The following is a 25768-nucleotide window of genomic DNA, read 5'->3' as shown; positions in this document are numbered from 1 at the left end:
TAAGCTGTTTTTGAACACAAACTATAGTAAACATTCACATAGTTCTATGAACATGGAATGCATACTTCTCAACACAACCCCATAAACTGAATTTCGCATGTTAAAAACTAAGTATTTCAAAGGCACGGCCAACATCAAAACTGTTCCAAATAAATAAATTCTTGAGCAAGTTAGCCCAGAGGGAGGAGACTCAGCACAGCTGCCACACCCAATGAATCCTGCCAGAATGCATGTTAAAGTACGACTTGCTAATTAATTTAAAATGTTTTTAACTTACAGTCCATAGAATCTGCTTTCTGTCTTTTGAAAATGTGAATGGCATTTTACTTATCAAAGCAAATTTTCTAGTAGCCACATTTTAAAAACTAAAAAGAAACAGGTTTACATAACATATATTTAATCTAATATACCCAAAACAATTTCACTTGTAATCAACATAAAATCCTCAGTGAGATATTATTGCTTTCTTCATTGAAATGTTCAAAATCAAATACATTCACATTTGCACACTGTCTTCAGACTAGCCCACACTTTAATAAGAGCTCTGTAGCCCCATGAGGTTGGTGGCTATCTTACTGGGTGGTTTAACTCTGGAAAATTCCTTGAGGTCTGGATTTCTTTTCTATGTCTTTACAAGTGTTTTCAAACAACAAGGGATTCCTTTAAGGACTGTGGCAGAGAGGGACCAGGGAGCGGATCAAGGACTTGAACAAAACCATAGCAGTCAAACGCTGTGAAGGGGGCCCTGCTGTAAACAAGCTTGTCTGACTCCAACACTCAAGCTCGTGAAGGCCTCACTCACGGGTCTCCTGTTCCAACACTCTTGCTCTGTAATATCAAATAGGAGCTCAACATAACGCAGGAAACTGCTGCGGAAGCTAACCTAAGTCCGCGACACCAGCAGCAGCGCCTGCATCAGCGAGGAGGACTTCTGTTACTGAGGGAAACTGATACTCTAATGAGGGCACCGAACTGATAGGGAGCCACTCCATCTGACCCCGGTGGAAGGTGCTTTTACCCCGGATCACTAAGACCGGCAAGGAACTTGAGATTTTCTCTGGGCAGGCAGAAGCAGGGTGTTTTCTAGCTTGAACTTCTTTCCGCAAATGGTCAATGAAAGTGCCTGTCTCACCGCATTCTATCTACTAGCAACTGACATTTGGGGGATATATATAAAATAAGGATTAAAAAAAAGAATCTTAGTTGGAAAAAACACAAAACTACACATGCAATAAACTCCCAAATTCAAGGTAAGGGAGTAAGGACGGGAGTGGGACTAGGGAAGGACTCAGGCAGGGCTTCCATTATTTATGTTTTTTTTTAAATGGAGGCAGGGATACCAATTTCCTTCCTTCATTCCTTTCCTTCTTCTCCTTCCTTCCCTTCCTTCCTTCAGTCACTCACTCCCTCCTCTCCTTCCGCAACAATCAGCCAAAAACCGAGCTTCCAAACACTGTCTCTGTCCCCAGTACCTCCCTAAGGCATGCTGGCTCCGGAGGGGTCCTGCCGCTCTTGCTCAGCTACTACGAAGGGCCCACAGTGGGCAGGGCAGGCGGGACTGGCCCGGGTAAGCAGGAGCCATGGAGCATCGGTCCCTTCAGGGCAGGAGCGCGCGGGACCAGGTGGGGTCTCTGCTCCCCTCAGGCCTGCCTCTCACCCATCAGGACGAACAGGACTCCCGCTCTGCTCCTTCTCCGAGGTGGCAGTTGCGGTGCCCAGCCGGCCAGCTGATGTATGCGGGCCGCGGGAGCTCTGCTGGCGGTGGACCGTGTGGCGTCCATGGTCGTCGGCGTCCTAGGGTCGCCGCTGTCCCCTATGCACCCAGGCCCGCCGCCGCCATGGGCTGCAAGGAGCTTGGCGCCCAGGGGCCACCTCACCCACCACCGCACCAAGCAGGCACAGGGGCAACACTCCCAGGGCTCTTCCTATTAATCTTTGTGCAGCTTTTAAAAGTCAGTGATGTTTCATATTTCAAAGATTTTTCAAAGCTCACTTTCAGTTGCACTCCCTAATTACTAGGTGAAATTGAACATTTTAATTATGTTCTCATAAACTGTCCACACCCTTTGTAAGTCTTAGGGTCACCACCAACCACCATGACCAGTTTGGAGGTTGAGATTTTTTTGCATATTTCCCTTGCATTTTAAGGGATCAACAGCTGGCCTCACATAACACAATTTTAAAACATACTTGTGGGAGACAGACACATTTTGATCTGAATGCCTTATATCCATCCTGCCCATACACATTCTGGATACAGAATTTCAAGCACATCTAGTACTAAAATCTTACCTCTGCCACGAAAAATTTCAATGTTACTTTTAATTAATCCTTTGTAACTTTTTAATTTACAAGAAAGATTCACACTGATAAACACATTCTTAGGTATATTTTTTGCATTGTGATTTTTTTTTTAAATTTTGAAAGAAATGAAAGGGACTAAACATTCACTGCTGGCAACCCAGGAGAGTCTCTTGAAGATGAGAACCATCTGGTCTTTTTCTCTCTTGGGGAGAGGACTCATCTCTCCAACAGTACCAGAGAGAGGGAAGCACTTATCCACAAGTTTAGGAATAAAACCACAATAAACAACATTTGGTCAGCAAAGTAATCACACTTAAACAGATACACAAATATTTATTGAACATTTTTGTACAAGTGCAGAAAACAGGGTCAGCATTATTTTGAAAGTAACTCTGAGGATTCAACAGACCACAGCACTATCTTTATTGAACACTGACAGACAAAAATTACCTTGCAAATAATCTGCCAGGTCTCCACCATTGCAGTACTGATACATAAAAGAAAAGATAATTACAATAAGGAAACTGATTCAAGATTAATTCAAATCATGATCAGCTAATTTTAATTAAAAATAGTTTCTATATAATGTAAATCTAGCCTGAAAAATCAAGAATTATGGTATAAAGATTTTAAATTATATATTCCTTATAAAGTAGAATCTAAGTCACTAAATGGACTTTATTAATTCAAAATTTCAAACAACAATCTACTGTCCACTTTAAAGTACATATTAACCAGTAGGAATTTGAAGTAAATTAAACAGCACATATACTACTTACCTCCATCACCAGAAAGACAGAGTTGGGTAATTCCTGAAAAGTAAACATTAAATAGAATTTAGAGAAAGAATGAAGCACAAATTTTAAAAAATAATGGCAGTTAATAAAAATACTATACTTATTATTTAACAAGTAAAATAAAATCACAAAATCTATTAATAAGTGAAATTTAAAATCCCAACACAATAATTTAAGCATCCCAACTTCAAAGCCAAGCCAAGTTTTGATGACACTAATATAGTCATTTGCTCAATTTTGTTTATGGAAAGAACTAAAGAAAGATTCATTGTTCGGTCATAGCTATGGTAAATTTGTGGGGGGCAGGAAGGAGTCTCTGCTCCTCAGAAAAGCACTTCCACTTTGGAAAGTTTACGATTTGAGCAATGATTGCATAATCCTATCTAGCAATGCTAAATGCACAATCTGATTTCTGGAATACATGACCCAGGATGATTAGGTTTTTGTTTTTCTGATTCTTATGTTTATTTAGAAGCAATCACATTATCTGGGAATTGTTGGCAAAGGAAAGACATTTATTTCCTCACATGTCTTGGTAACATACTGATTTTTAAGGAACTGATTTCAGAAATTTTACTACATCTCTCAAAGTCATATACTATATGATATCCAGATCCGTTGCCTGGGTAATTCACAGACTGGCTTCTTGATTGTTCAATAATAATTTTTACAGTGTTAATTAAATTTTAAATTGTGCTTCCTATAGCCTAACTGGAGACAGTGTTCACATGTGATTCAAGATATAGCCCTTCCCAAAACCACTTGGCTTCACTTATATCCTAAATGTAAGAATGTGGAGTTCTGGCAGAGGATAAGAGGAGAGGTAGGGCAGTATCCCTCAGAGTGTAGTTCAAGAACCAGCACCAATCAGGGAATTATTTGGTACTAGCCCACATGAGATAATTATAGAAACTAAACATAAGAAATTTTAAAAGGCTTAAAGCAATTTAACAAAATAATTTTATGTCTGCTAAACCTAATAATAAAAACTTTGGACAGCTGTTTGTAGGTCTTTCTTAACTTCATTTTTACAACTATTTGTTTTTATTGGATTTTATCAATAAAGTTATCAGGTCACACTAACTCGAAATAAAAACTGGCATCTCAGTGCTTCTAGTCTACAGCTCTTCTGTGCAACAAGAAGCCATACAGGGATGGCCACAGTGTGGTTTCACGGAGTTCGCCAAGGGTCTGGGTGCCACAAGTCAAGAGCTAAATTACGTTCTGCAAGAAACTCTGTGGCTTGGGATGATTTACTTCACTTAATTCTCCAGAGGACTAGACAAAAAATTCAAACACACTGTACCCAATTCTTTGAGCCCCAGCCCCCGCCGCCCTCACACGGAGGCATTTGGAAGTTCAAAAGAATGGCAGCGCCTTCTGCTCTGTGATGGGGAACCAGGAACCACAGTCCTGCCCAAGCGGGATCACACCCAGCATGGAGAGCCAAGCCAAAAGCCTGAAACTGACAGCTGGTTTCCCTAAACAGCAGCACTCCCATGAGCAGGAAGGAAGTGGAGAGCCGTCAGCTCCCAGCAGGCCAGAAAAGCAAGTCTGCAAGAAATACTTATTTCCTTTTATTATAAACAAAAACAAAAATACATTTCTAATTTAGCTAAATCATGTCTATGGTGAATCGGTCTATGTTTAGCCATCTAACCTGATCAAATCCATAACAAAATGCCTTACCATCCCTAAAAATACTACAATCTCATTAAACCACAGTCTTCATCTCCCTAAGTATGAAGTACAAAAATACTATCTCAAATCAGTATTGCTTTACCATACAATAGCACCACATCCTAACTACTTGAAGATAAGAGACAACTAGGAATTCCTTAGGGAGGGCTAACTGTTGACTCCACACGAAGACATGGAAAGAAATATTTTAACATCCTTGATGTCTCATGCAAGTCTTCTCTTGCCCACATTTAAAGCCATACAAACCTCCAAAGGTTCGATCATTTTCTCTTGAACACCCCCCTCCATTACAAAATGGCGCACATGTTTTAAGCGAAGCATATAAGACATCTGGAGCACGAGTAAGCTCCGAGAGCCAGGAAAGAGTCCGCAAAAAGAGCAAACAGCCACTCAGGGTGTCTGCGGACAAACTGAAACGCCGATGGTAGTCAGGAACTAGGGTGGGACTCGAAGAGGTACTTGGAGGGTAAGAAAGGCTGAGAAACGAGGCCAATGGGCCTGTGAGCCAGACCACGGAGGGTATCCCAAAGCTGAACACACATCTGATCTCCTGGACTAAAACTCAGGAAATCCTCATCCTCAACTCCTCCCCGGGGAACTTCCATCCACAGAATTAAACACAATGAATGTCAATTTATCATTTCCCTACTCAAACTCCTTAATAAGACAGAAAATCCCTAAGAAGAAAAAAAAAAAAAAAAAAAGCAAGGTATTATTATTAAGAATTCTATGCCAGAATACAAAAATTTAGATGAAAATTTAAAAAACCATTTGTTCAACTAAAAACACAATCCTCAGGATTATTCTCCTTGGGTTTACATTGTATTAGCCAGCCTGAGAGCATCCTATGAGTAAGCCAGCTTGGGTTATCATCTCCCTTTACCAAGGGGGCGGTGTTTATAAATAAAAAATAAAGTCTTTTGAAGGATGCACAACAGTGGGTTTTTTCTGGAAAAAGAAATAAAGGGAGCTATCAGCAGAGGGCATCTCTTTTTTACTTTATATACTGCTAGACTACTTAAATTGTTTTTCCACCAAGGGCCTATTACTTCTGTAATTTGAAAGAACAATAAAGACAAAGTGAATTTAAAAACCAGATAGCATGACTAGGTGCCCTTTCCAGCAGAATTCAGATGCTCAGGATCAGAAGGGGAGAAACTAAAGTAACAAAACAATTCAGTAAAGAGCATGAGAAAAATTGAAAGCAAAGTCTGGACTCCTGACACCCACCCCTCACCATTTGTCTGCTACTCTTCCTGATTCATTCTCCACCCCTTAGGTGACTCCTATGGGTTACTCGTAAAAGAAGAAAGAAAATCCTTGTAACCTCCTAAGGGATGAGAGGTGAAGGGCTCTTTTGTTATGTTAATCAGGTGACCTTCGGAGAGCCCCCAGGTCACCTAAGGGTGGCCTTTCCTGTCCACTTGCATGTATCAACCAATCTTTGCCCCACATTTTCCTTACATGAACCTTGAAGTATTTTCAGCACTTTGGAGACCGTCTTTTGAGAGTTACTCTAGGCTGTCTTCCCAGTGTTGGCCGCACTGAAAAGCTCCTTTCTCGTTTAACCACCACTCATTTCTCTGCCTTTGTATTTTGTTAGTGGTGAGTGGTCAAACCTGGTCCATTCGGGACTCCCGGCGCCAGGTGCTCATGGACCCTGGGGCCCCAGTTACAAACTTAATAAGTGATAACAAAGGACTTCCCTAATCTAAACTCGATTTGCCTGTAATTCTTTAAATTGTCTGATTCTTTGCAACAGGCCCACAGAAGGTATCACCCTTTTCCGCAGTTGTACTCAACAACAGGTAAAAGTTTGGGTTACCCTTCTGAAAATCAGATGAGCCCCTATATCATTTCCCTGCACATAAATTCCAGAGACCAAAGACATAAATACGAAAAACCAAAACCACAAAGACTAGAAGAAAATGGCAGAGGGTCATTTTTATAATTTCATAGTGGAGAACTCCCTACGTGATATGAAACCTAGAGGCTATTAAAGAACAGATGGGGGGCCTCAGGATGGCTGGGCTAGTTAAACCACTGCCTTCGGCTCAGGTCATAATCCTGGCATCCCGGGATCGAGTCCCAGATCGGGCTCCCAGCTCCACGGGGAGTCTGCTTCTCTCTGACCTTCTCCCCTCTCATGCACTCCCTCTCTCTCTCTCTCTCAAATAAATAAAATCTTAAAAAAAGAATTAAAAAAAAAAAAACAGATGGCCAAATACTACTACACAAGAATTCCATATACCAAAGAGATGCTTAAAAACTCCCTCCTCCCTACTGCCCCCCACCAGAAGAGAGACAGGCAAACTGGGAAAAACATACAACAATACATATAACAAAGAGCTGACAACTCAGATTTCCTCTTCTTCACCTCATAGAGCTACTATCAGCCCTGTCTCCTAAATGTCTCACCCATCCGTCTAGGCCTCTCCATTTCCAGGGGTGCCACCGCTATCACCCAGACCCCTCACCCATGGTGTCCCCGTACCCACCCCTGCCCATTCTCCAGAATAGCTAGTGGTTTACATACTTTAACAGCCACCTATGCCCACTGATTTATAACAGAGAATATCCCTTTTCCTAACCATAATGGTTAAATCAAATGTTTAAATGTATGTACTCCCTTACTGGCATTAAAGGACCTGGAATGCAAATTCATAATCAGAAGACTGCCCAAGCATTACAGAAAGAAAGAAAGCAGAAGTGAATACTCCCCTACAAAAAAAGAAAATCACTTTTATTCCTCAATTACAAAGTGTTTATTGCAAGACCTTAAGATACAACACATCTGAAAGAAGTAAACAGTCACCTTCATCTCACCATCTGAGACTGACCTGATAGTTTACGCCTTCATACGTACACTCACATGCAAACAGGGCATATATTTACATTTTTGTACGTTTTAACATAATCCATTTCCACCTTTTTGCTTATCTCCACCCCTCCAAATAGTCAGTATTTCCAGCTGGTATGTTTCTTTTCACAACTTTCTCGTAGTAAAAAGTGTGTATTTCTAATGGCAACATTCAAATATTTTTTAACTGCCCACTATATACAAGACACTGTTCTAGGTGGTGAGGATAGAGACAGATGCCCTATTCTCGTTCAGCTTCAATTCTAAGAGGTAAGAGTCAGGGAGAGACACCAAACAAAAGAATTGAGTATATAAAATCTGTTAGAGGGTGATGAGTGCTTTGAAAAACAAGTAGGGAAGGGAGACAGTGCTGGGGAGGGAACTGCAATTCTACTGAGGGTGGCTGAAGAAAGCTGAAATGCATTTGTTGAAAACATAACCCTTGTGTAAAGACCTCAAAGAGGCTGAGAATATGTCTATATCCATATATACGGTGTACCTGGGAAGAAAGGCCTTAGGGGAAAGGAAGAGGAGGGCCCTGAGAAAGGACTGCTACGGGGACCATGCTGGAGGCCCCTGTGGACAGAGCAGCAGCAGCAAGCCCAGGGAACTAGGAGCTGGGTCAGAGATAATAGGGTCATGTTGTGCAAATAAGGACTTGGGCGTTTACTTTGATAAAAATGGGGAGCTGCTGCAGAGCCCGAGCAAAGGACCAACAAGCCCTGACTTACATAATCACCGGGACTGGTCTGACTGCGACATTAAGAATATTCTTACAGGGTGTGGAAGCAAAATATTGTCCAACAGCATACCAAAAATGTTCTAACAACTCCCATTTCTACCAGCGATCCATGAGAACACTGTACACCTCCTCCTCATTTCCACCAGAAGGAACTGAGGCACTTTTTAATTTGCCAAAGGGATGTGTGAGAGGGGACATCTCACTGTTTCTTTACATTTCCCTGACCACTTGTTCATGAATATCATTTCATACATTAGCCATCTTTATTTCTCTTATGAGAACCAACAATTTGTATCCTTTGCTTACTGTCTCTTTGGGTTATCTTTTCCTTACCAATTTGTGAGACGATCTATATGTTTGAGATATTAGCCTGGTATCTGTTGTGTTGTAAATACTTCCTCTTTTTAAAAATTTTATTATGGTATAATGTATATTCATTAACATACACAGGTTGAAGTGCACATTTCAGGGGTTTCGACAAATGGAGAGACCCATGTAATCACCCTTCCAATCGAAAGACAGATCATTTCCATCATCCCAGAAAGTTCTTTTATCCCCTTGGCTGTCCAGCTCCCTTGAGGCACCACCCTCTCCTGCGCCTTTCCCTGACTTCTACCACTCTCACTCAGTTCTGCCTCTTCTCGGAGCTCACAAACAAGGAATCATATATGGGAGCTGTATATGGCTGGCTTCTTTTCCTCAGCACTGTAGAGGCCACTTTTAGGCAACAGGCTTGAGCAATGGAAACGTGAGCCAGACAGAAAGACCCACAGTGACCACCACACTGCAAACAGGCTCCTTAAGCGACCTGCCTCAAAATGGCCACAGAACGTAAGTGACCAACGTAACCATGTACATTTACCAAAAAAGGGAAAGTTCCATATGTGCCCCTACCTCTTTACTCTGCATTATAACTACAGCCCCCACCACTGCCTCCTCCAAAGACCTCCTCCTCTCCCTTCCGTCCTGCATGCTGCTCCCTTTTGGCATATTCAGCAAACGTCTACCTCCACTGTTCCACGCTGAGTGAATTCTTTCAGGACCTGCACCACAGGCCCCCACCCAATCGGGACATTGAAACACAAGCTAATGTTTAAAATTCATATGCTGTGGCAGGTATCAAGTTTGTTCCTTTTTATGGCTGTCAACTTGTTCATGGTACTATTTGCCATAAGGCAACTTTTGAAAAATTCTATAGCTTCTGAGTTTCTTGATTTAAAATACCTTTCCAACTCTTGAATTATAGTCATCTAAATATTATTCTAAGATTCTTGGGGCTCTGGGTGGCTCAGTTGGTCAAGCGTCTGCCTTCAGCTCAGGCCATGATCTCAGGGTCCTGGGATGGAGCCCCACATCGGGCTCTCTGCTTAGCAGGGAGCCTGCTTCCTCCTCTCTCTCTGCCTGCCTCTCTGCCTACTTGTGATCTCTGTCGAATAAATAAATAAAATCTTAAAAAAAAAAAAAGAAAGAAAATGATGAGAATAGGGATCCATACTACTTTTTCTCAGACAACTCAGCTTTGCCAGCACCATTTTATTAAATGAATCATCTTTTCCTCACAACACTAAAAATTACCTAGTGGTGGATATTTATCCTGACAATTGACAAGTATGCCGGTGAAGTACTCCTGACAATACTTATCTCGTGCCCAGAAGGCTCAAAGATAGGTATCTTTTGAAAAACAGAAATGGTATCTCTCTCCTGCTCTTAAAAGTCTTCAGTGCCTTAGTGCCACTGAAGTCAGAATCAAGACTGCCTGTGGCCCCTGCCAGCATTAAGGCCATCACCAGCTACCACTCCCCTCCCCTCACCCCTGCACTCCCACCCCTGACCCAGGCTTCTCCCAGCTCCTCAAGCTCTCATCCTTCCCGTCTGCTCACACAGAAGACTTCTCTGCTTGGGGCTCTTACCTGCCCTTCTCCCACCTACCTAAGCCTGGCCGTCTCCCACTCTTCCATCAAGCTTAACACCATTTCTTCACCAAGTCTTCCCCACCCCCATACGCTTTCTTCTCAAAGGTCTTAACTGTCCTCTTCTCCTTCACAGCATGGTGCACACTTAGAATAAGTAGCTATTTGCTTCGTGTCCTCTTCCCCAATATGCTGGAAGCTCCACGAGGGCAAGGACCATTTCTATTCTGTTTACCACTCTACTCCTGTATACTCTCATTAACTGATCCAAGAAATACTAATTACAAAGAAATCAGTAAGAACAATGAACACAACAAAAGCATCACAGAATGGTAAAAGGAAAGTCACAGAAGAAATACAAAAAAGCAAATAAAACATGAAAATGTCAATGCATTAATGATTTAAGGAAAAAAAAAAACTAACCAGGTCATTAAATCAAAATAAATTGGCACAACCTTCTGCAAGGCAACATGCTAATACCTTTTACCAGACGATTCCATGACCAGGAATTTACTCTACAGGAACACTCATTTAAATTAGCAAAGATATGTACACAGCTTTCTCTGCAGCACTGTTTCTAACAGAGAAAAATAAGAAACAACTCAAATGGCCACAGTTGGGTTTTAAGTAATTATCATTTAGCCCTATGGTACTATGTTGATATGAAAAGGTATCCAAAATACACTAAGTCTAATAAAACGAGTTGCATTTATACAAAAATACTATTAAAAGTCCCTCACAAAGCAAAGCTTAAAAATCTAAGTATAAATGATTATAGCTGCATATATATATATTTTGAAAACTCAATTTATCTCTGAAAATTGCTATTTCTTTTCTAATTTATTCATGTTCACAATGATTATTTTAAATGGGGATATATTAATTTTTTCATTAGGGAAAGCATGTTGCTTTTTAAGTGTCATCTAAACTGAAACTTGATTTTTTACAGTGTTGGAAGTTCTCAATTTATAAAAGTGTATCCATAAACTTTAGACAGATCTCCAAAATTGATGGTCCAGGAAAAACAATGTTTGTTTCAAGTAGATAAAATTACTGTACTGTCTCTACCAACATACTGTAAGCAATTAAGGAAGCAAATCTAAAATATTAGGTCAAGACTGTTTACTCCTTAGCCAAATGCTCAAAAGTGTATTTGACTGATATTTCATAAATGTACGTATTTCTAGTAGTATACAATGCACAAAATACAAACATTTTAATGCAGTCATCTTAAAATTCCTGATTGTTTGATAATTCAGGTTTCTGAGTACTTGTTACTCCCAAATATCTCACTCTACAACCAAAGCTAGTGCTTAAGAACATTTTTCTAATAGAATGAAATCTAAGTATACTCTCTATTTTCTGAAAGCCAAATCTCCTCTGCAATTGACAGGGTTGTCTGTGTTTCTCAAAAAATGGGAAATTATGAGTTAATATTATTTAAACGATTTTTGTACCAGGCACTGACTTGTACCACTTGGTGCCCTCTGTCTCCAGAGAGTAAGATGAACTACACAAACAGCTCTGAAGAGAATCAACATTTCAACCAGGGATGGTGAGCTAAGTTTTAGTTTTGACTTTAAAGTTTTTTCCCATTTCTTGCTACGCTGCTTTCAATTTCTTAAAGGAATGAGTTACACCTATTTAAACAGATAATGAGCACACCCCATAGCACTCACATAGTCTGCACACGAAATTTAAATTGCAACGTGGGGGGAAGAGTAATCACACACTACAGTCAAAAACTTTACAACTCTGTGTGCTACTTATCTGCCCTGGTGATTCCAACGCTAGAAACTGAACATAAAGAATCCAAGCTATGCTCAGAATTTATTTATTATCCTCATAGCACTTTCTACAATGGAAAAAAAATGAAACATCTTGTAACATGGGTTTAGTTAAATACTTCGTAGTACGATAGGACTATGTGAAAAGTCACTACATGCAAAAAAGAAGCACATGAAGGACGTTTTGTCCTTTTGTCTCATAGTCCATTTTGTGTCACCCCACTAAAATTAAGCACACTGAAAGCAAGGACTTTGTTTTACTCCCAGCTTTATTCCTAATCCTTAGAACAATGCCTGGCACATAGTAGTCACTCCAAGCTTTAGAAAACAAATGAATTCGAGTAATGGAAGTGTGCACAGAAAAGGTTTGAGCTAGAAACATATACAGCAGGCTCATATAACATGTCCATTTACTTTACTGGGATTCAACTGTCCAGACTAAGAAAAACAAAAGAAGGAAATAAAGTAAATCAAGCACCCTAGTCCTAGTGAGAATCCTAGTGAGAATCCAGGGAGAAGCCGAGTCTGCCGCACCCCCTCCCTCCGCCCGCAGATCTCAGATCACAGTGGCTCTCACACAGTGGCTACCACACTAGACAAGAGTGATTCTAGAATTTAAAACACAATATGGCCCCTAAATATAAGACAACTACTTACTCTGGTGCTCTGCCCCTCCCAAAATAGTAATTTTCTCCAAAATTGGGCATTTTAAAAGGATTTCCAAGGGGAAAAATATTGCCTTAGAAGAGAACCTCAGAACCTTGCCTTCCCACCTCCAAATAAAATTCAACTCTATTGTATGCCACGGTGATAAACACAAATATATCAGGGGATGAATATGTATGCTTTCTTTGTTTTTATTTTTTTCCTAATACCTCTACAATTAACAAATGTTGTTTTTGCAGTAAAAATAAAGCTCTGATTTTAAATAGCCCACAACAGTCCTTTCTACATTTATTACAGAAATGGTAGGGAAAAAAAGAAATGTTAGATCTGGTATCAGTATTCCTCTCCTTGACCTAAAGCAACACTACTCCTGTAGTACAACTATAACTATACTCGTGCAGCACATTATTCCCTCTATCCCTCTACACTACTTTAAACAGTTTTTTAGTTAATAAACATGTAACTCAAACTATATACCTTTCCAACAAGAATAAGGCAATTTTCTATTTCTATTACAATCCATTTAAATTTGTAAGAAATAGCAAAGTTCTTTACTGACATGCAAATTAAGAAATAATAATAATAATAATAATAATAATGAGGATGAGGTACCTGAACATCATAGAGTGCTACAATATTTTCATGCTGAAGTTCCTGTTAAGGAAATTGAGAATTTAAAATATGTGTGATCGCTCTAATAAATATATCTTAATATGCAAATAAATACTAAGTGTCCACACACATACACGTACTATATACTCTTTCTATATACTACACTTCCGTTACTGGATTAGAACAATTCAATCTACAAAGAATAAGAGGAAATGTGCCTAATCAAACTACCTGAACCCTAAATGCTTCTTCACCAAGATCGTTTCTTAGACTCTTAACAAGGTGAGTACTCTCATTGACAAAATAAATGTCACAGTTAGTAGGACCAGACTCTCTGGGGGGTCTTTCGAATTCAATATACATTTCTAACAGCAATAAAGGCATGAAATTCCAAAGTGCTTTTTAAGAGTACATTATTTGCCTGAAAGAAAATAAAGCACGATTCTTAGCTCAAAGAGCTGTAATTCTTAACAAAAAGCTCTCCACAGAGTAGTAGTTTTGATGAAAGCTGGTGTGAGGTGAGAGCTCTTATGTTTACATCAGCTTGGGGAACAGAGTTAAATACACCTAAGCCAGTTTCTTCATTGCACAATTTTTCAGATTTTCTTTACTCAGCAAAGTGCTTTGTGACTTTCTAAGAAGTATGCAGTAAACAGGATTTTCCACATATATTTGACTGGGTGACGATTTTTTTCCCCAAAGCACCTCACTTGAATAACACTGCTTGTGAGAGATCTAAAAAGACCACTTCCGAGGTAAATAAATTTTTTTTTCGATTTACAAGGAAAAAAGATTCTATTCCCCCCTCCAGTTACCCCCCCAATACTTAAGTGTCACCTGAAAGAGATCAAGAGAAGGGCTAAACGGATAAGAAGACTGTGCCTCTTCTCAAACAGTAACACAATAACTAGAGAAAAGAAGAAATTAGAAGCTAAAATCAGTCTTCACAGAATCCCTCTAAGTGCTGGCCACAGGCCACAAACATCTATTCTTAAAAATAGCTTCCGAATACTCAAATGTCTCAAAAAACAGAGCATGCAAAAATGAGAGCAACAGGTGAAAATTCTCAAACCTGGCTCCAAGGGCCAAAATTACTAAAGATGTCATCGTGCATTAATTTAAAATAAGTTTTAACCCAGTATGAAATACCACATAAAGCAACATACCTTTAAGATCTTAATTTCCTTCCCAAGCAGTATTTGTGATTTTGACAAGTTCTTTTTATTAATACTTTTAATAGCTACCTCCCAATCAGTTTTCTGAAAAGGAAAAGTAGTGTTACTTCGGGAAATTGTTTTACAGAAACATCATCTACAAGGTGTTCTTAGCAAATTCATAAACACTGGGGGGGGGGGATGGAAAAGAATCTGAATCTCCAATAGGAAAAGGATTTCATAAATTAAAAGCTAATGTCCTACAAGACAGCCACTAAAAACAGTAACTACGAAGACCACATAGTAACCAGCAGGAAGTGAAATAAAGGACAAAGTTTACAGCCACTTTAAAGTTACAGAGAAATGCAGATAATAAACTGGAAGGCGGTATTTGATCGCCTGGCAAGATTTAGCCCTCTTTTAATTACTTTCCGTTGAGTTTGCGGTTATTCTCATATTAAAAGAAAGTAAGTTTTTATTATTCTGATAAGCAAAAAAAAAAAAAACCAGCCCACTTTTAACAGGCCCCTTGCGAACAACAAGGATTTGATTATTTCAAACGCCTCTATTTCCACTCCCTACGTGCTCTTCCCAAATTTTTTTGATTTGAAAACCTCGTGGGACCCTGTTTGTGGAACAGCAAGAGCTTTAAGACATTTTTGAATTTGCGTTCATGTTTACTGGGATGGAAAAAGGAAGCGTCCAACCATCTTTTCCACCCTCCAGTCTAACCCCACCAAGGGAAGGTGGTACGGGGCTCGTCCGCGCGTAGAGGAACCAACGCCGGGAAATGCGATACCACCCCGCCCCGAGTTAGAGAAAGTCTCGGGCTAACGGGAAACCAGCCCGTTTTCCGCTGGGTCTGCAATTATCGACTCAAAAAGTGACAAGCCTTGGCAGCCCCGGGCGCGGAAAAACCTAAGGTGCGTCCACGCCCGAGCCCCGAGCTGGGCAGGGGACCGTACTGTCCTTTCGGACTCGTATCCTGGGCACATTCAGGTGGAAAGGCACGTCCCCGCGGGCCAGGGCGGTGAGCCCCTAAGTGCACTCCAGTTGCCAGGCACTCTGCAAGGAGGAAATCAGAGGCCGAGCGGCCCGTCGGTAGGTGGAGCGCTGCCTAGCGGCTTCGGCCTCAAAACAATCCTCGCCCGACCAAAACAAACCCCGCGACACTGACAGCGCGCACAATGGCAGGCCTCAGGGCGGCGAGCCGACCCCGGGGGGCCTCTGCGCTCGCGGCGTTGCCAAGTTTCAGGATCACCCAGTCCGGCCGCGGCCCACTAGACCCCGGCCTCGCCCCCGCCGGCGGGGCTCACCTGGCGGTGCCGCCCCCGGAAGACCACGGCGAAGGCCCCGTGTCCCACGAGGTCCCTCTTGCTGTACTCGAAGTCGCCCACCACCTCCATGGCCGCGCCCCCGGGGCATACAGCGGGCGGGCGGGCGGCTGCAGCGAGGCGGGCCGGGCTCAGCACCGCGGGCCCGCCGGCCCGGAGCGCGCCCGCGGGCCGCCGGACTGGGGCAGCCGCGGCCCCCGGCCCGAGAGGACACTCATGCCGAGAGGCCGGAGCGGAAACGGGGAAGGCCTCCGCGCGGGGCCGGGGTCAGCGAGGCCTGGCCCGGCCCCGGCCGCTCCTCATGGCCCGGCCCGCCGCCGGCCGAAGGCTCCCTTGGCGAAGCGGCCTCAGCGCTGCCCGGCCAGGGGCGCCGCAGCCGTCACTGTGCGCCCCCGGAGCCGCACGCGCGACGGGGAGAGGTGCGGGGCTCGGTCCTCCCCATTCCCAGCTAGTCGGGCCGCGTCGGCCCCCTCAGTCCCGAGTGCTGCTGCGGAGGCGGCCGCCGCCCTAGGACCAGCACAACCACCGTCCGTACGCGCCTCCCTGACTCGCAGCGGGGCCCAACAGACACGCGCGCGCCGGCAGCTCCCGAGCCGACTGCCGGACCTCCGCGACGTCAGCACGTCTTGTAGGACGCAGCGCCCACCGAGGCCCGCTCCCTCCGCCAGGAAAATGAGTGCGCGCGGATCCCGGGGAGCGGCGCTGCCATGGAGGCCGGTCCCCGAGTCCCTCGCCCAGGCGGGGAAGGAGGGTGCGAGCCGTTGGAACCACAGCTCCTTACGCGCTGCAGCCTTCGTGCTGGGCCTGGGAGCAGATTCGAGCCTGCCACGCCCCGGGCTGGAGCCCACTGGGAGGCGGGCTTCGGAAAAGCGGGTCTTGAACCCCCAACTGCAGGAGGGACCGGGCATCTCTTGCGCAGTACAGACCTCAGGGAACCGATCAGAGCAAAGGAGCATATCCTAGAGTCCGGCTTTCCCCGCTCCCTCTGAAAGCGGAGGTCGTGCTGCCAAGCTGCGTGTCTTCCCCGACCTGTCTGGGTTTACTCCCCAGGGTCCCTGAAGATGTGGTCGGGCAGGGGTTTTGCACATTTTGGGGGTGCCTTGACTTCTGTGAGAAGCTGAGGACTGCTCAAGACCGTCTTCCCGGAGAAATGTTTATGCACGCAGACTCGGTATTGAATACATTTTCCACGGCCCTAATAATGAGAACCCCTGCTTCTAGCCACCAGATATCCTGCTAGTTTGCTCTCAGGCTTACCTTTGAATAGCTTTAAGGGAGCTTGCTTTTCTCCCTGATTATTGAAGTTCAAGTGTCAAAAGAACTTACCTGGCAACTTTCCTCAAGGAAGAGTCTTACAAAACCTTTTTATAGACAATAAACTTAAAAATATCTTAGAAAACTCAGACCCCATATATCCCGGTATGTTCAGTTGTTTAATATATTTGCGCTCAGGTTATCCCCTACCACCAGAATTACATTTCCCACCCCAGGTCCATCGCGGCAAACTGAACTGAAGGCGGCACAGAGACCCTAAGAACCTCCAGCTGGAATTCTCAGAGGAAGAACCTCCCTTCCTCAAACCTTCAAAATGTAGGGTCTTGGAACTCTTCTATCACTTCTGTGCATACCTACGTCATTCTACCTCTATCTCAAAATCTAGCCCAGGTGAGTGAGAGACACTATGGAGATCTGGAGCCTTCCAAACGGAAAAGCAAATGAAGCAAATATGCACAGAGACACAAAAATTCATCTGGAAATGATTCTTTCCCTGTTTGAAAGCTTCTTTATTGTAAATGTTTAAATATGTATATTTAAATAGGGTATAGGATATTTTTAAAGGATTTTTTGTATTTATTTGAGAGAGAGACGCGGGATTGATTTCAGGACCCTGAGATCGTGATCTGAGCCAAAAGCAGAGGCTTAACAGGCTGAGCCACCCAGGTGCCCTGGAATATAGGATTTAATGTGCCAATCCCCCCCACCACGACCACCAAAAAAATAGGTCTTCAGGAATGCGTCTTATGGGCTGTAGGATTCTGAATAAGTCACTTATAACTTCCTGTGACTCAGTTTCCTCACTTGTAAAATGAAGACAGTAACTGCCTCATCAGGTCCATCAAGTGAGTTAAGCGTGTGAAGCATTTAACCAGTGCCTGGGTTATCCAAAGAACAATTTAAGAAACTGCCAGGTAAGTAAAGTGAAGTCAAAGCTTTAGGCGGTACTTCCCAAATCCCAGACCGGTGCCCTCAGGACGGTTCCCCCATTCCTCTTCTGTGTACTCCCGCAGTAGCTCTCCTGTGAACAAAATCAAAGCTGTTCAGCTCCAGGGATGGACCATCTATACCCACATAAGGGTGGTTTATCAAACACATGTCTGAAGAATTCTTCCTATTCTTTCTACAATTCCAGAATTGTTCCCTACAGGAACAATTAGCATACATTTTCTGGATAGCAGGGAGCAATGGAGAGGTATACATCTAGACTAGGTCTGACAGCTTTTCCCATGTTGTACTTGACAGTCAGCATCTCGGGGAGCACAGGGGGTACTTTCCCAGGCTGCCCAGAAGTGGCTGAAGATGCTGCCTTCAGGGTCTGTGTGCCAAGACGCCCCTCTGGGGGTTAGTACCAGCCCGGAGCAGCACTCTGACTTTCCTGCTGGTCACCTCACTGTCCAGATGAGGACAGGTATACCCTTTGTCATCTAAGTCAATGGATATTTTACACAAATCTGTGTCTCGGACCTTTTGTCATGAGACATAATTCATAACCTAGCCTTGTTCACAAGGTCCTATCCACTAGGAGTTGATGCTCACTATAATTAATATACAATTTTGAGCTGTTTATAATTAATGTCATTAAAATTACATCCCCAGGGGCGCCTGGGTGGCTCAGTGGTTTAAAGCATCTGCCTTCGGCTCAGGTCATGATCTCAGGGTCCTGGGATGGAGCCCCACATCAGGCTCTCTGCTCCGCAGGGAGCCTGCTTCCTCCTCTCTCTCTGCCTGCCTCTCTGCCTACTTGTAATCTCTGTCTGTCAAATAAATAAATAAAATCTTTAAAAAAAAATTACATCTCCACACTAGGACATTACAAATTTTATTTGACACAGAGAGAGAGAGCACTAGGAGGGGGAGCAGCAGGCAGAGGGAGAAGCAGGCTCCCCACTGAGCAGAGCCCTGGGATCATGACCTTAACCAGCTGAGCCACCAGGTGCCCCTCAAATCCAAATTCTTAAGGAAGGGATTCTGATTGACCCACCTTAGATGAGGTGCACTGAACAATCATCTTAAAGCCAGGGACTGGAGATGAGGGAGGCAATCCAAGTTGTGTAACTAGGACTGTTCCCAAGGCAAGTCCGCAGGTGCAACAGAGAGGTGGGGCAGGGGGTGGGGTGGGAGGAAGGTCAGAGAGATGCTCCCAGAAGAAGGGACTAGACGGACAACCCAGAAAGTATTTACCATGGGTCAAATCCAAGCTTTCTTCAGGAATGGAGGCAAGGGGGATTTTAGTTTGCTTCTGAAATCACTCAGCGTGACTAATCTGAATCACTTTCATTGGTCTTAATTTGTCCAGTTTAACTCTGTGTGTGCGCATGAGTATAAATGTGCCTATTGATAAGCAATTGAAATGCGTCAGTGCTAGTTAGTAAACTGCATAACAGTAACCCCAATGAGAGGTAAAATGAATTACTAACATAAATTCTAGTATAAACTTCATCAGCCAAATGCTGTAGGATGTCATGGTGAGAAAAGCGCCTCTTGGAAAAGTAAATGTGAGGAACATTAGCAGCCCAGTCTCCTGGGCAGGGAGGTACCGGAGGTCTAGGAGAATCGCTCGTTTATCATTCTCTTCAAATGACATCATTGCTTCTATTTCAGTTCTATTGTTTCTACTCTGATCCTGCTGCTGAGGCTTTGAATTCTTGGGAATAGGTAGTATGCAGGGCTTTGGCATTTATACATGCATGAATTTATAATAAATTATTGAAATAACACATAAAATGAAGAGACAACAAGACTTGGATATATTTTGTAAAGCTTTTAGGAAATATCATAGTCACAATTCTTCTGAATCATAAACAGACTTCTTTCGGTATTATACCCAAAATAGGCTTCAGCCCAGGTATTTGCTGGTAATATGACAACTCTGATAATATGACAACAGCAAGGAGAATCTTTCCATATTGTTCAAGAACTGGAATAAAATTTGCATTTCTAAAATGACAAGCAGTTTGATTATTTCACCCAAGATCCCGAGTAGCTTATTTTTGCTATTGCCATAACTGTTGGACCCAAATGGTGCTCACAGTTTGGATCGTTTAAAGTTAAAACTGCTGGTGGTGCCTGGTGGCTCCATCATTAAGCGTCTGCCTTTGGCTCAGGTCATTGATCCCACGGTCCTGGGATCAAGCCCCGCATCCGGCTTCCTGCTCAGCAAGAGCCTGATTCTCCCTCTCCCATTCCCCCTGCTTCTCCCTTTCCCACTCCCCCTGCTTGTGCTCCTGCTCTCACTGTCTCTCTCTCTCTGTCAAATAAATAAATAAATAAAATCTTTTTTTTTTTAAGTTAAAACTGCTAAACATGTATTTCCTAGGAACAGCCATAATGTTCTGTTCATGCTAACAGGCAAAATACAGAATATTTGCAAACATCGCTGAGATAAATTGCAAGGAACATCATGAGTCAGTTTTTTCCAAATAAAGCAACTGAAATATTAAAACTCCTAAAAGAAATATTTTATCGACATATCCTTGTGATCTAGAGCTTTGCGCCCTCTTGTGAAATGCATATCGACTGAAATGAGAAAACCCTGTCCCAAGTGGGTTTGCAGAAACAGGGGCTGACCCGGAGTTAGGCGCAAGGTGATTATTAGAAATTAACACAGGTGGCAGGAGGGGCTGGGAGAAACATTGGCAGAGAGAGAACTGGGATGCAGGCTTGACCAAGCCTGGGCCACGGCAGCAGAAGGCTCTGGAGCGAAGCCTCAGACTTGACTTACACTGAGCCAGAATGCCCCAGCTCACCTCATCACCTGATAGGCCTGAGCTGCAAGTGTGACCCCTGTGGGCCAGGCTGACCGAAGGCTAACCGAATTTCCCCAGCCGGGCGGTGCATCCTTCCTCCCCGAGTTCTGGGCAACACATCTCCAAGTCAACTCCAGTGTTTTGGAAAACTTACGGATCAGGCTGTACAATTTCTATCATTGTCAATGACAAGCCTATTGTTTCCCATACAAGTATTTTTGATTTGCTTTGTTGTTGTTCAAGGAAAAAAAAAACAGTTTATTTTGGAAACTTTCAGAGGGCTGCTGTGCTCCATTTGTCCATCTGTTTATTTGTGCAAAAGTACCAGGCTGTGGGGCGCCTGGCTGGCTTAGAAAAGTATGTGACTCTTGATCTCGAGGTCGTGAGTTCAGGCCCCACCTTGGGTGTAGAGATTACTAAAACAAATAAATAAACTTAAAAGAGGAGAAGAAGAAGAAGAACAACAACAACAACCAGGCTGCTAGGGTGGGCCAAGAAACTAAGCTTTGAAATTCTTCTGAATAGTTAGAATGTCTCTCTGAGGCCGAGTATTGGTTCTCCTGCCTCTCCTGTTTCTTCCCAAGGGCACCTGCCCTCTGTCAATCAGCGTGTAGCTTCTCCAGCCACACCCACACCCACTCATCCCCCTCCCAAGAGGCACTGTGTTGGGAAACCAGCAAGGGAGTGTGGTGAACCAGGTCCCATCAATCCCAAGACCAAGGACCCTAGGGCTCTTCTTCCTCTGGTGGGAGCTGGACGGGAAGGGGAGTGGGACAGAGGGCAGGGATGGGGTAACCAGTCCAAAGGACCACAACCCTCCAGAAAACTCCCACAAACAACTAGCAAACAAAGGCACAAACCATTCCCAGTTCCACTTATTTCCTTCTCCCAGCGATGGGCTGGCCATCCTGGATTCCATCCTCTTCATAGTCTGGGAGTCTGGACCAGAGGGTTCAGGCTGGGGGCAGACCCCTTGTGTCCCGGCTACACATCCCCAACTGTGACCTCCATCTCCTCCTTGCTGTCTGCCTCTTCCTCATCTTCATCTGGTTCTCTGGTGGCCCTGCCCTTCCTCTGGGTGATGCGGGAATTCATGTCCCTCCAAAGAGCCCTCTCTACTCTGGAAGTGGAGGAAATGGTCTGTAGCTCCGGGCTTATGCGCAGCAGACTTCCATCCTCCTGAACACATCACACCCATTGGTCATGAGCTGCCCCATAAGCTTCCACCTTATCCCGCTCCTGGTCCCAGCTGGTTGGTAGGTCAAGGTCCAGTGAGTGAGCCCTTATTTTGCAGAGGTGTGCACTGGGGAAGAACTGCTCCACTGTACCCAAAGACATTTGGCCTTCTCCTGAAACTGTTTTCCATATCCGTCTGCAAGGCTGGCCGGGGACCCTTAGGGCACTGGTGCATCTCCCCCAGGCCTGCCATCACCTGGTCATGGACCCCACGTACATGTATCTTAATCCTGTACTTACAGTGTATAATTGAAGGCTTGGAAGATTGTTTACTGGTTCTTATAGATGATGTGATGCTAACGGGAATAGCATCTAAAAATCAAATCATAGGGGTGCCTGGGTGGCTCAGTCGTTAAGCGTGTCTGCCTTCGGCTCAGGTCATGATCTTAGGGTCCTGGGATTGATCCCTGCACTGGGCTCCTGCTCAGCAGAAAGCCTGCTTCTCCCTCTCCCACTCCCTCTGCTTGTCTTCCCTGTCTTGCTGTCTCTCTCTCTGTCAAATAAGTAAATAAAATCTTCAAGAAATCAAATCAAATCAAATCAAATCATATATTGAATTTGATGGTCAGTGCTCCGGAAAAATGGTTTCAATGAGGAAGATGCATGTGAAAACCTCATTTTGTTTTGCACCTGTGGTGCCAGTGTCATGCTAGGGAGAAAGTCTAGCATTTCAAAGTTTTAGAAAACTTCCAGATGTTTTCACGTGATGCTTAGTCACTGTGTTCAGTCATCACCGGATGATGCAAGACATTTGCAAATCAAGTAACACACTTCAAATCTTCCCTTGATAAATGTTGTATTTACTACCCTGTGCAAATAAACAGCAGGGGGAAGGAAATAAAATGTTTGAGAGCAGGGATTGAAATAATGACAGCGGGATGAAGACTTGGATCTCGATAGGCTGTGATCCTAGAATGACAAAGCAGTTAAAAAATTATATCGGTTGGAGTGCTTGGCTGGCTCAGTCTGTAGAGTGCCTATCGGGCGCCTATCTTAATCACGGGGTCGTGAGTTTGAGCCCCATCAGGAGGGTAGAGATCACTTAAAAAAAAAATTCACTTGGGACGCCTGGGTGGCTCAGTCGGTTAAGCGTCTGCCTTCAGCTCAGGTCATGATCCTGGAGTCCTGGGATGGAGCCCCACATGGGGTTCCCTGCTCAGCAGGGAGTCTGCTTCCCCCCCATCTCATGCTCTCTCTCTTACTCTCTCTCTCTCAAAGAGATTTAAAAATCTTTAAAAAAAAATAATAGAAGAGTCAGTGCTTTACAAGATATTGCTGAAACTGCTGGATCAATTCAATGGTCCTCAAAGTGTGGATTCCTGAAGATTTCAGGCCATTTCAGGGTTTCCATGAGGTCAGACTGTGATGTCTTCCATGTATTTTCATAAAAATATGAGTTGCCCTTTACGTTGTATTAATATTGGCACTAAGTGCAAAAGGCACTTTTCTTAGTAAATTTGTTTTGGAAAATATAGTTATTTTTATTACAATATGTTATTTGTATCCACTTCTAATGGGCTTATTATTGTAGTCTTTAAATAAATTAAGAATAAATTTATTTTGCGTTTCCTAGTTTTAATTTTTAATACAGTAAATATGTTGGGTCTTAAAGCTAAACAGTTTGAGAACTGCTGGATTAATTAAGTCCAGGATAAAAGTGATTAAATATATAAACATGAGGACAGGAAACTATGACAAAGGAGTGGGTGAAAGAGAAATAAAGAGAGATGGTATGCAATTAGAAATAAAACAGGGGTGCCTGGGTGACTCAGTCAGTTAAGTGTGTGACTCTTAATTTTGGCTCACGTCGTGATCTCAGGGTCGTGAGATCAAGCCCCACATCAGGCTCTGTGCTGGGCCTGGATTCTCTCTCCCTCTGCTCCTCTCCCACCTCCACCCCTGCAAAAGAAAGAAATAGAAAGAAAGAAAGAATCAATCCCAAGGGCAAATCTTGGTTGTTTAATTACATAATAAGGAAATTATTTAATACACAAGTGACAATTATAGTAAACTTTTAAATCTTTCTATTTATCAAATGCTGAAACTGTTCAAATGATATTTTGGCCTCATGGATTGAGGACGGACAAAAAGTCATAAAATTATGTCAATAGATTCAATACGACATACAAATAATCTTATATATACTTGATAATAAAGATGTTGAATATATTTTTAAAATCTCTGAGATTGGGGGGCGCCTGGGTGGCTCAGTGGGTTAAGCCGCTGCCTTCAGCTCAGGTCATGATCTCAGGGTCCTGGGATCAAGTCCCGCATCGGGCTCTCTGCTCAGCAGGGAGCCTGCTTCCCTCTCTCTCTCTCTCTCTGCCTGCCTCTCCATCTACTTGTGATCTCTCTCTGTCAAATAAATAAATAAAATCTTTAAAAAAAAAAAAATCTCTGAGATTGGGGTGCCTGGTGGCTCAGTGGGTTAAGTGTCTGCCTTCTGCTCAGGTCATGATCCCAGGGTCCTGGGATCGAGCCCCACATCAGGCTCTCTGCTCAGCAGGGAGCCTGCTTCCTCCTCTCTCTCTCTCTCTCTCTCTCTGCCTGCCTCTCTGCCTACTTGTGATCTCTGTCTGTTGAATAAATAAATAAAATCTTTAAAAAAAATTAAATCTCTGAGATTATTACAAGGATTAAGAAAGGATTAAGAGTTAATATTTTAAGATTTTATTTATTTATTTTACTGAGAGAGAGGAGGCGGGGGAGGGGCACAAGCAGGCGGAGTAGCTGGCAGAGGGAGAGGGAGAAGCAGACTCCCCATTGAGCAGAGATCCCCCCACACACAAGCAGGGCTCCATCCCAGGACTCTGGGATCATGACCTGAGCCGAAGGCAGACCCTTAACCAACTGAGCCACATAGGCACCCCAACAACATAATTAATATTAAGAGACATTTGATACTTATTAAGAATATTGAAATTATTCTCAAATTAAGAATACTGAAATACCTTATGACTTCCAATTTAATGGAGAATTCCTAAGGAGAGTTTACTATATTCTCTATGGTTAAAGCATGGTCTGCACAGAGCCCTCATTTAACTAGTGACAGTCAGCCACATCAGAGAAATGATGATCCAACAATTTCAAAACATTAACAAATCATTCACGATTTTCAAAGTAATTTAATAAATTATGCTACATCGTATACGTGCTAATAAGAAGCTTTGTGGGGACGCCTGGGTGGCTCAGTTGGTTAGACGACTGCCTTCGGCTCAGGTCATGATCCCAGAGTCCTGGGATCGAGTCCCGCATCGGGCTCCCAGCTCCATGGGGAGTCTGCTTCTCCCTCTGACCTTCTCCTCGCTCATTCTCTCTCTCACTGTCTCTCTCTCAAATAAATAAATAAAATCTTTAAAAAAAAAAAAAAAAAAAGGAAGCTTTGTGGTATATTGTTTCATTTACTCAGATAATAAAACAGGATGTTTAAATTTATTATTATACTTGTATATTAACATATAACATTATTTATATTAAATAATATAATTAATAAATAAATAATTAAATTATTTATATTAAATAGAGGGGCGCCTGGGTGGCTCAGTGGGTTGAGCCTCTGCCTTCGGCTCAGGTCATGGTCTCAAGGTCCTGGGATCAAGCCCCACATCGGGCTCTCTGCTCCGCGGGGAGCCTGCTTCCCC

At 43.2% G+C, this 25768-nt stretch overlaps 1 protein-coding gene across 1 annotated transcript in view; it reads right to left on the bottom strand.

Moving 5' to 3' along the window:
• Positions 1–16010, bottom strand: part of LOC111139478 (unc-51 like autophagy activating kinase 2) — an 18856-nt gene extending 2846 nt beyond the window's left edge. The window contains exons 1-5 of the mRNA XM_022491745.1: positions 15850–16010; positions 14546–14638; positions 13380–13421; positions 3084–3116; positions 2755–2791 (exon numbers count right to left, since the gene is read on the bottom strand). Of these exons, the coding sequence (XP_022347453.1) occupies positions 2755–2791; positions 3084–3116; positions 13380–13421; positions 14546–14638; positions 15850–15939 (295 nt within the window). The 5' untranslated portion in view covers positions 15940–16010. The remainder of the gene's footprint in view (positions 1–2754; positions 2792–3083; positions 3117–13379; positions 13422–14545; positions 14639–15849) is intronic.
• Between the last annotated feature and the right edge of the window lie 9758 nt (positions 16011–25768).

This window comes from Enhydra lutris, unplaced genomic scaffold, assembly GCF_002288905.1.
Source record: "Enhydra lutris kenyoni isolate GAN:26980312 unplaced genomic scaffold, ASM228890v2 scaffoldscaffold109, whole genome shotgun sequence".
Classification (NCBI taxonomy): domain Eukaryota; kingdom Metazoa; phylum Chordata; class Mammalia; order Carnivora; family Mustelidae; genus Enhydra; species Enhydra lutris.
The sequence above is the reverse complement of the archived record's forward strand: the minus strand, read 5'-3'. Positions and strand labels throughout refer to the sequence as shown.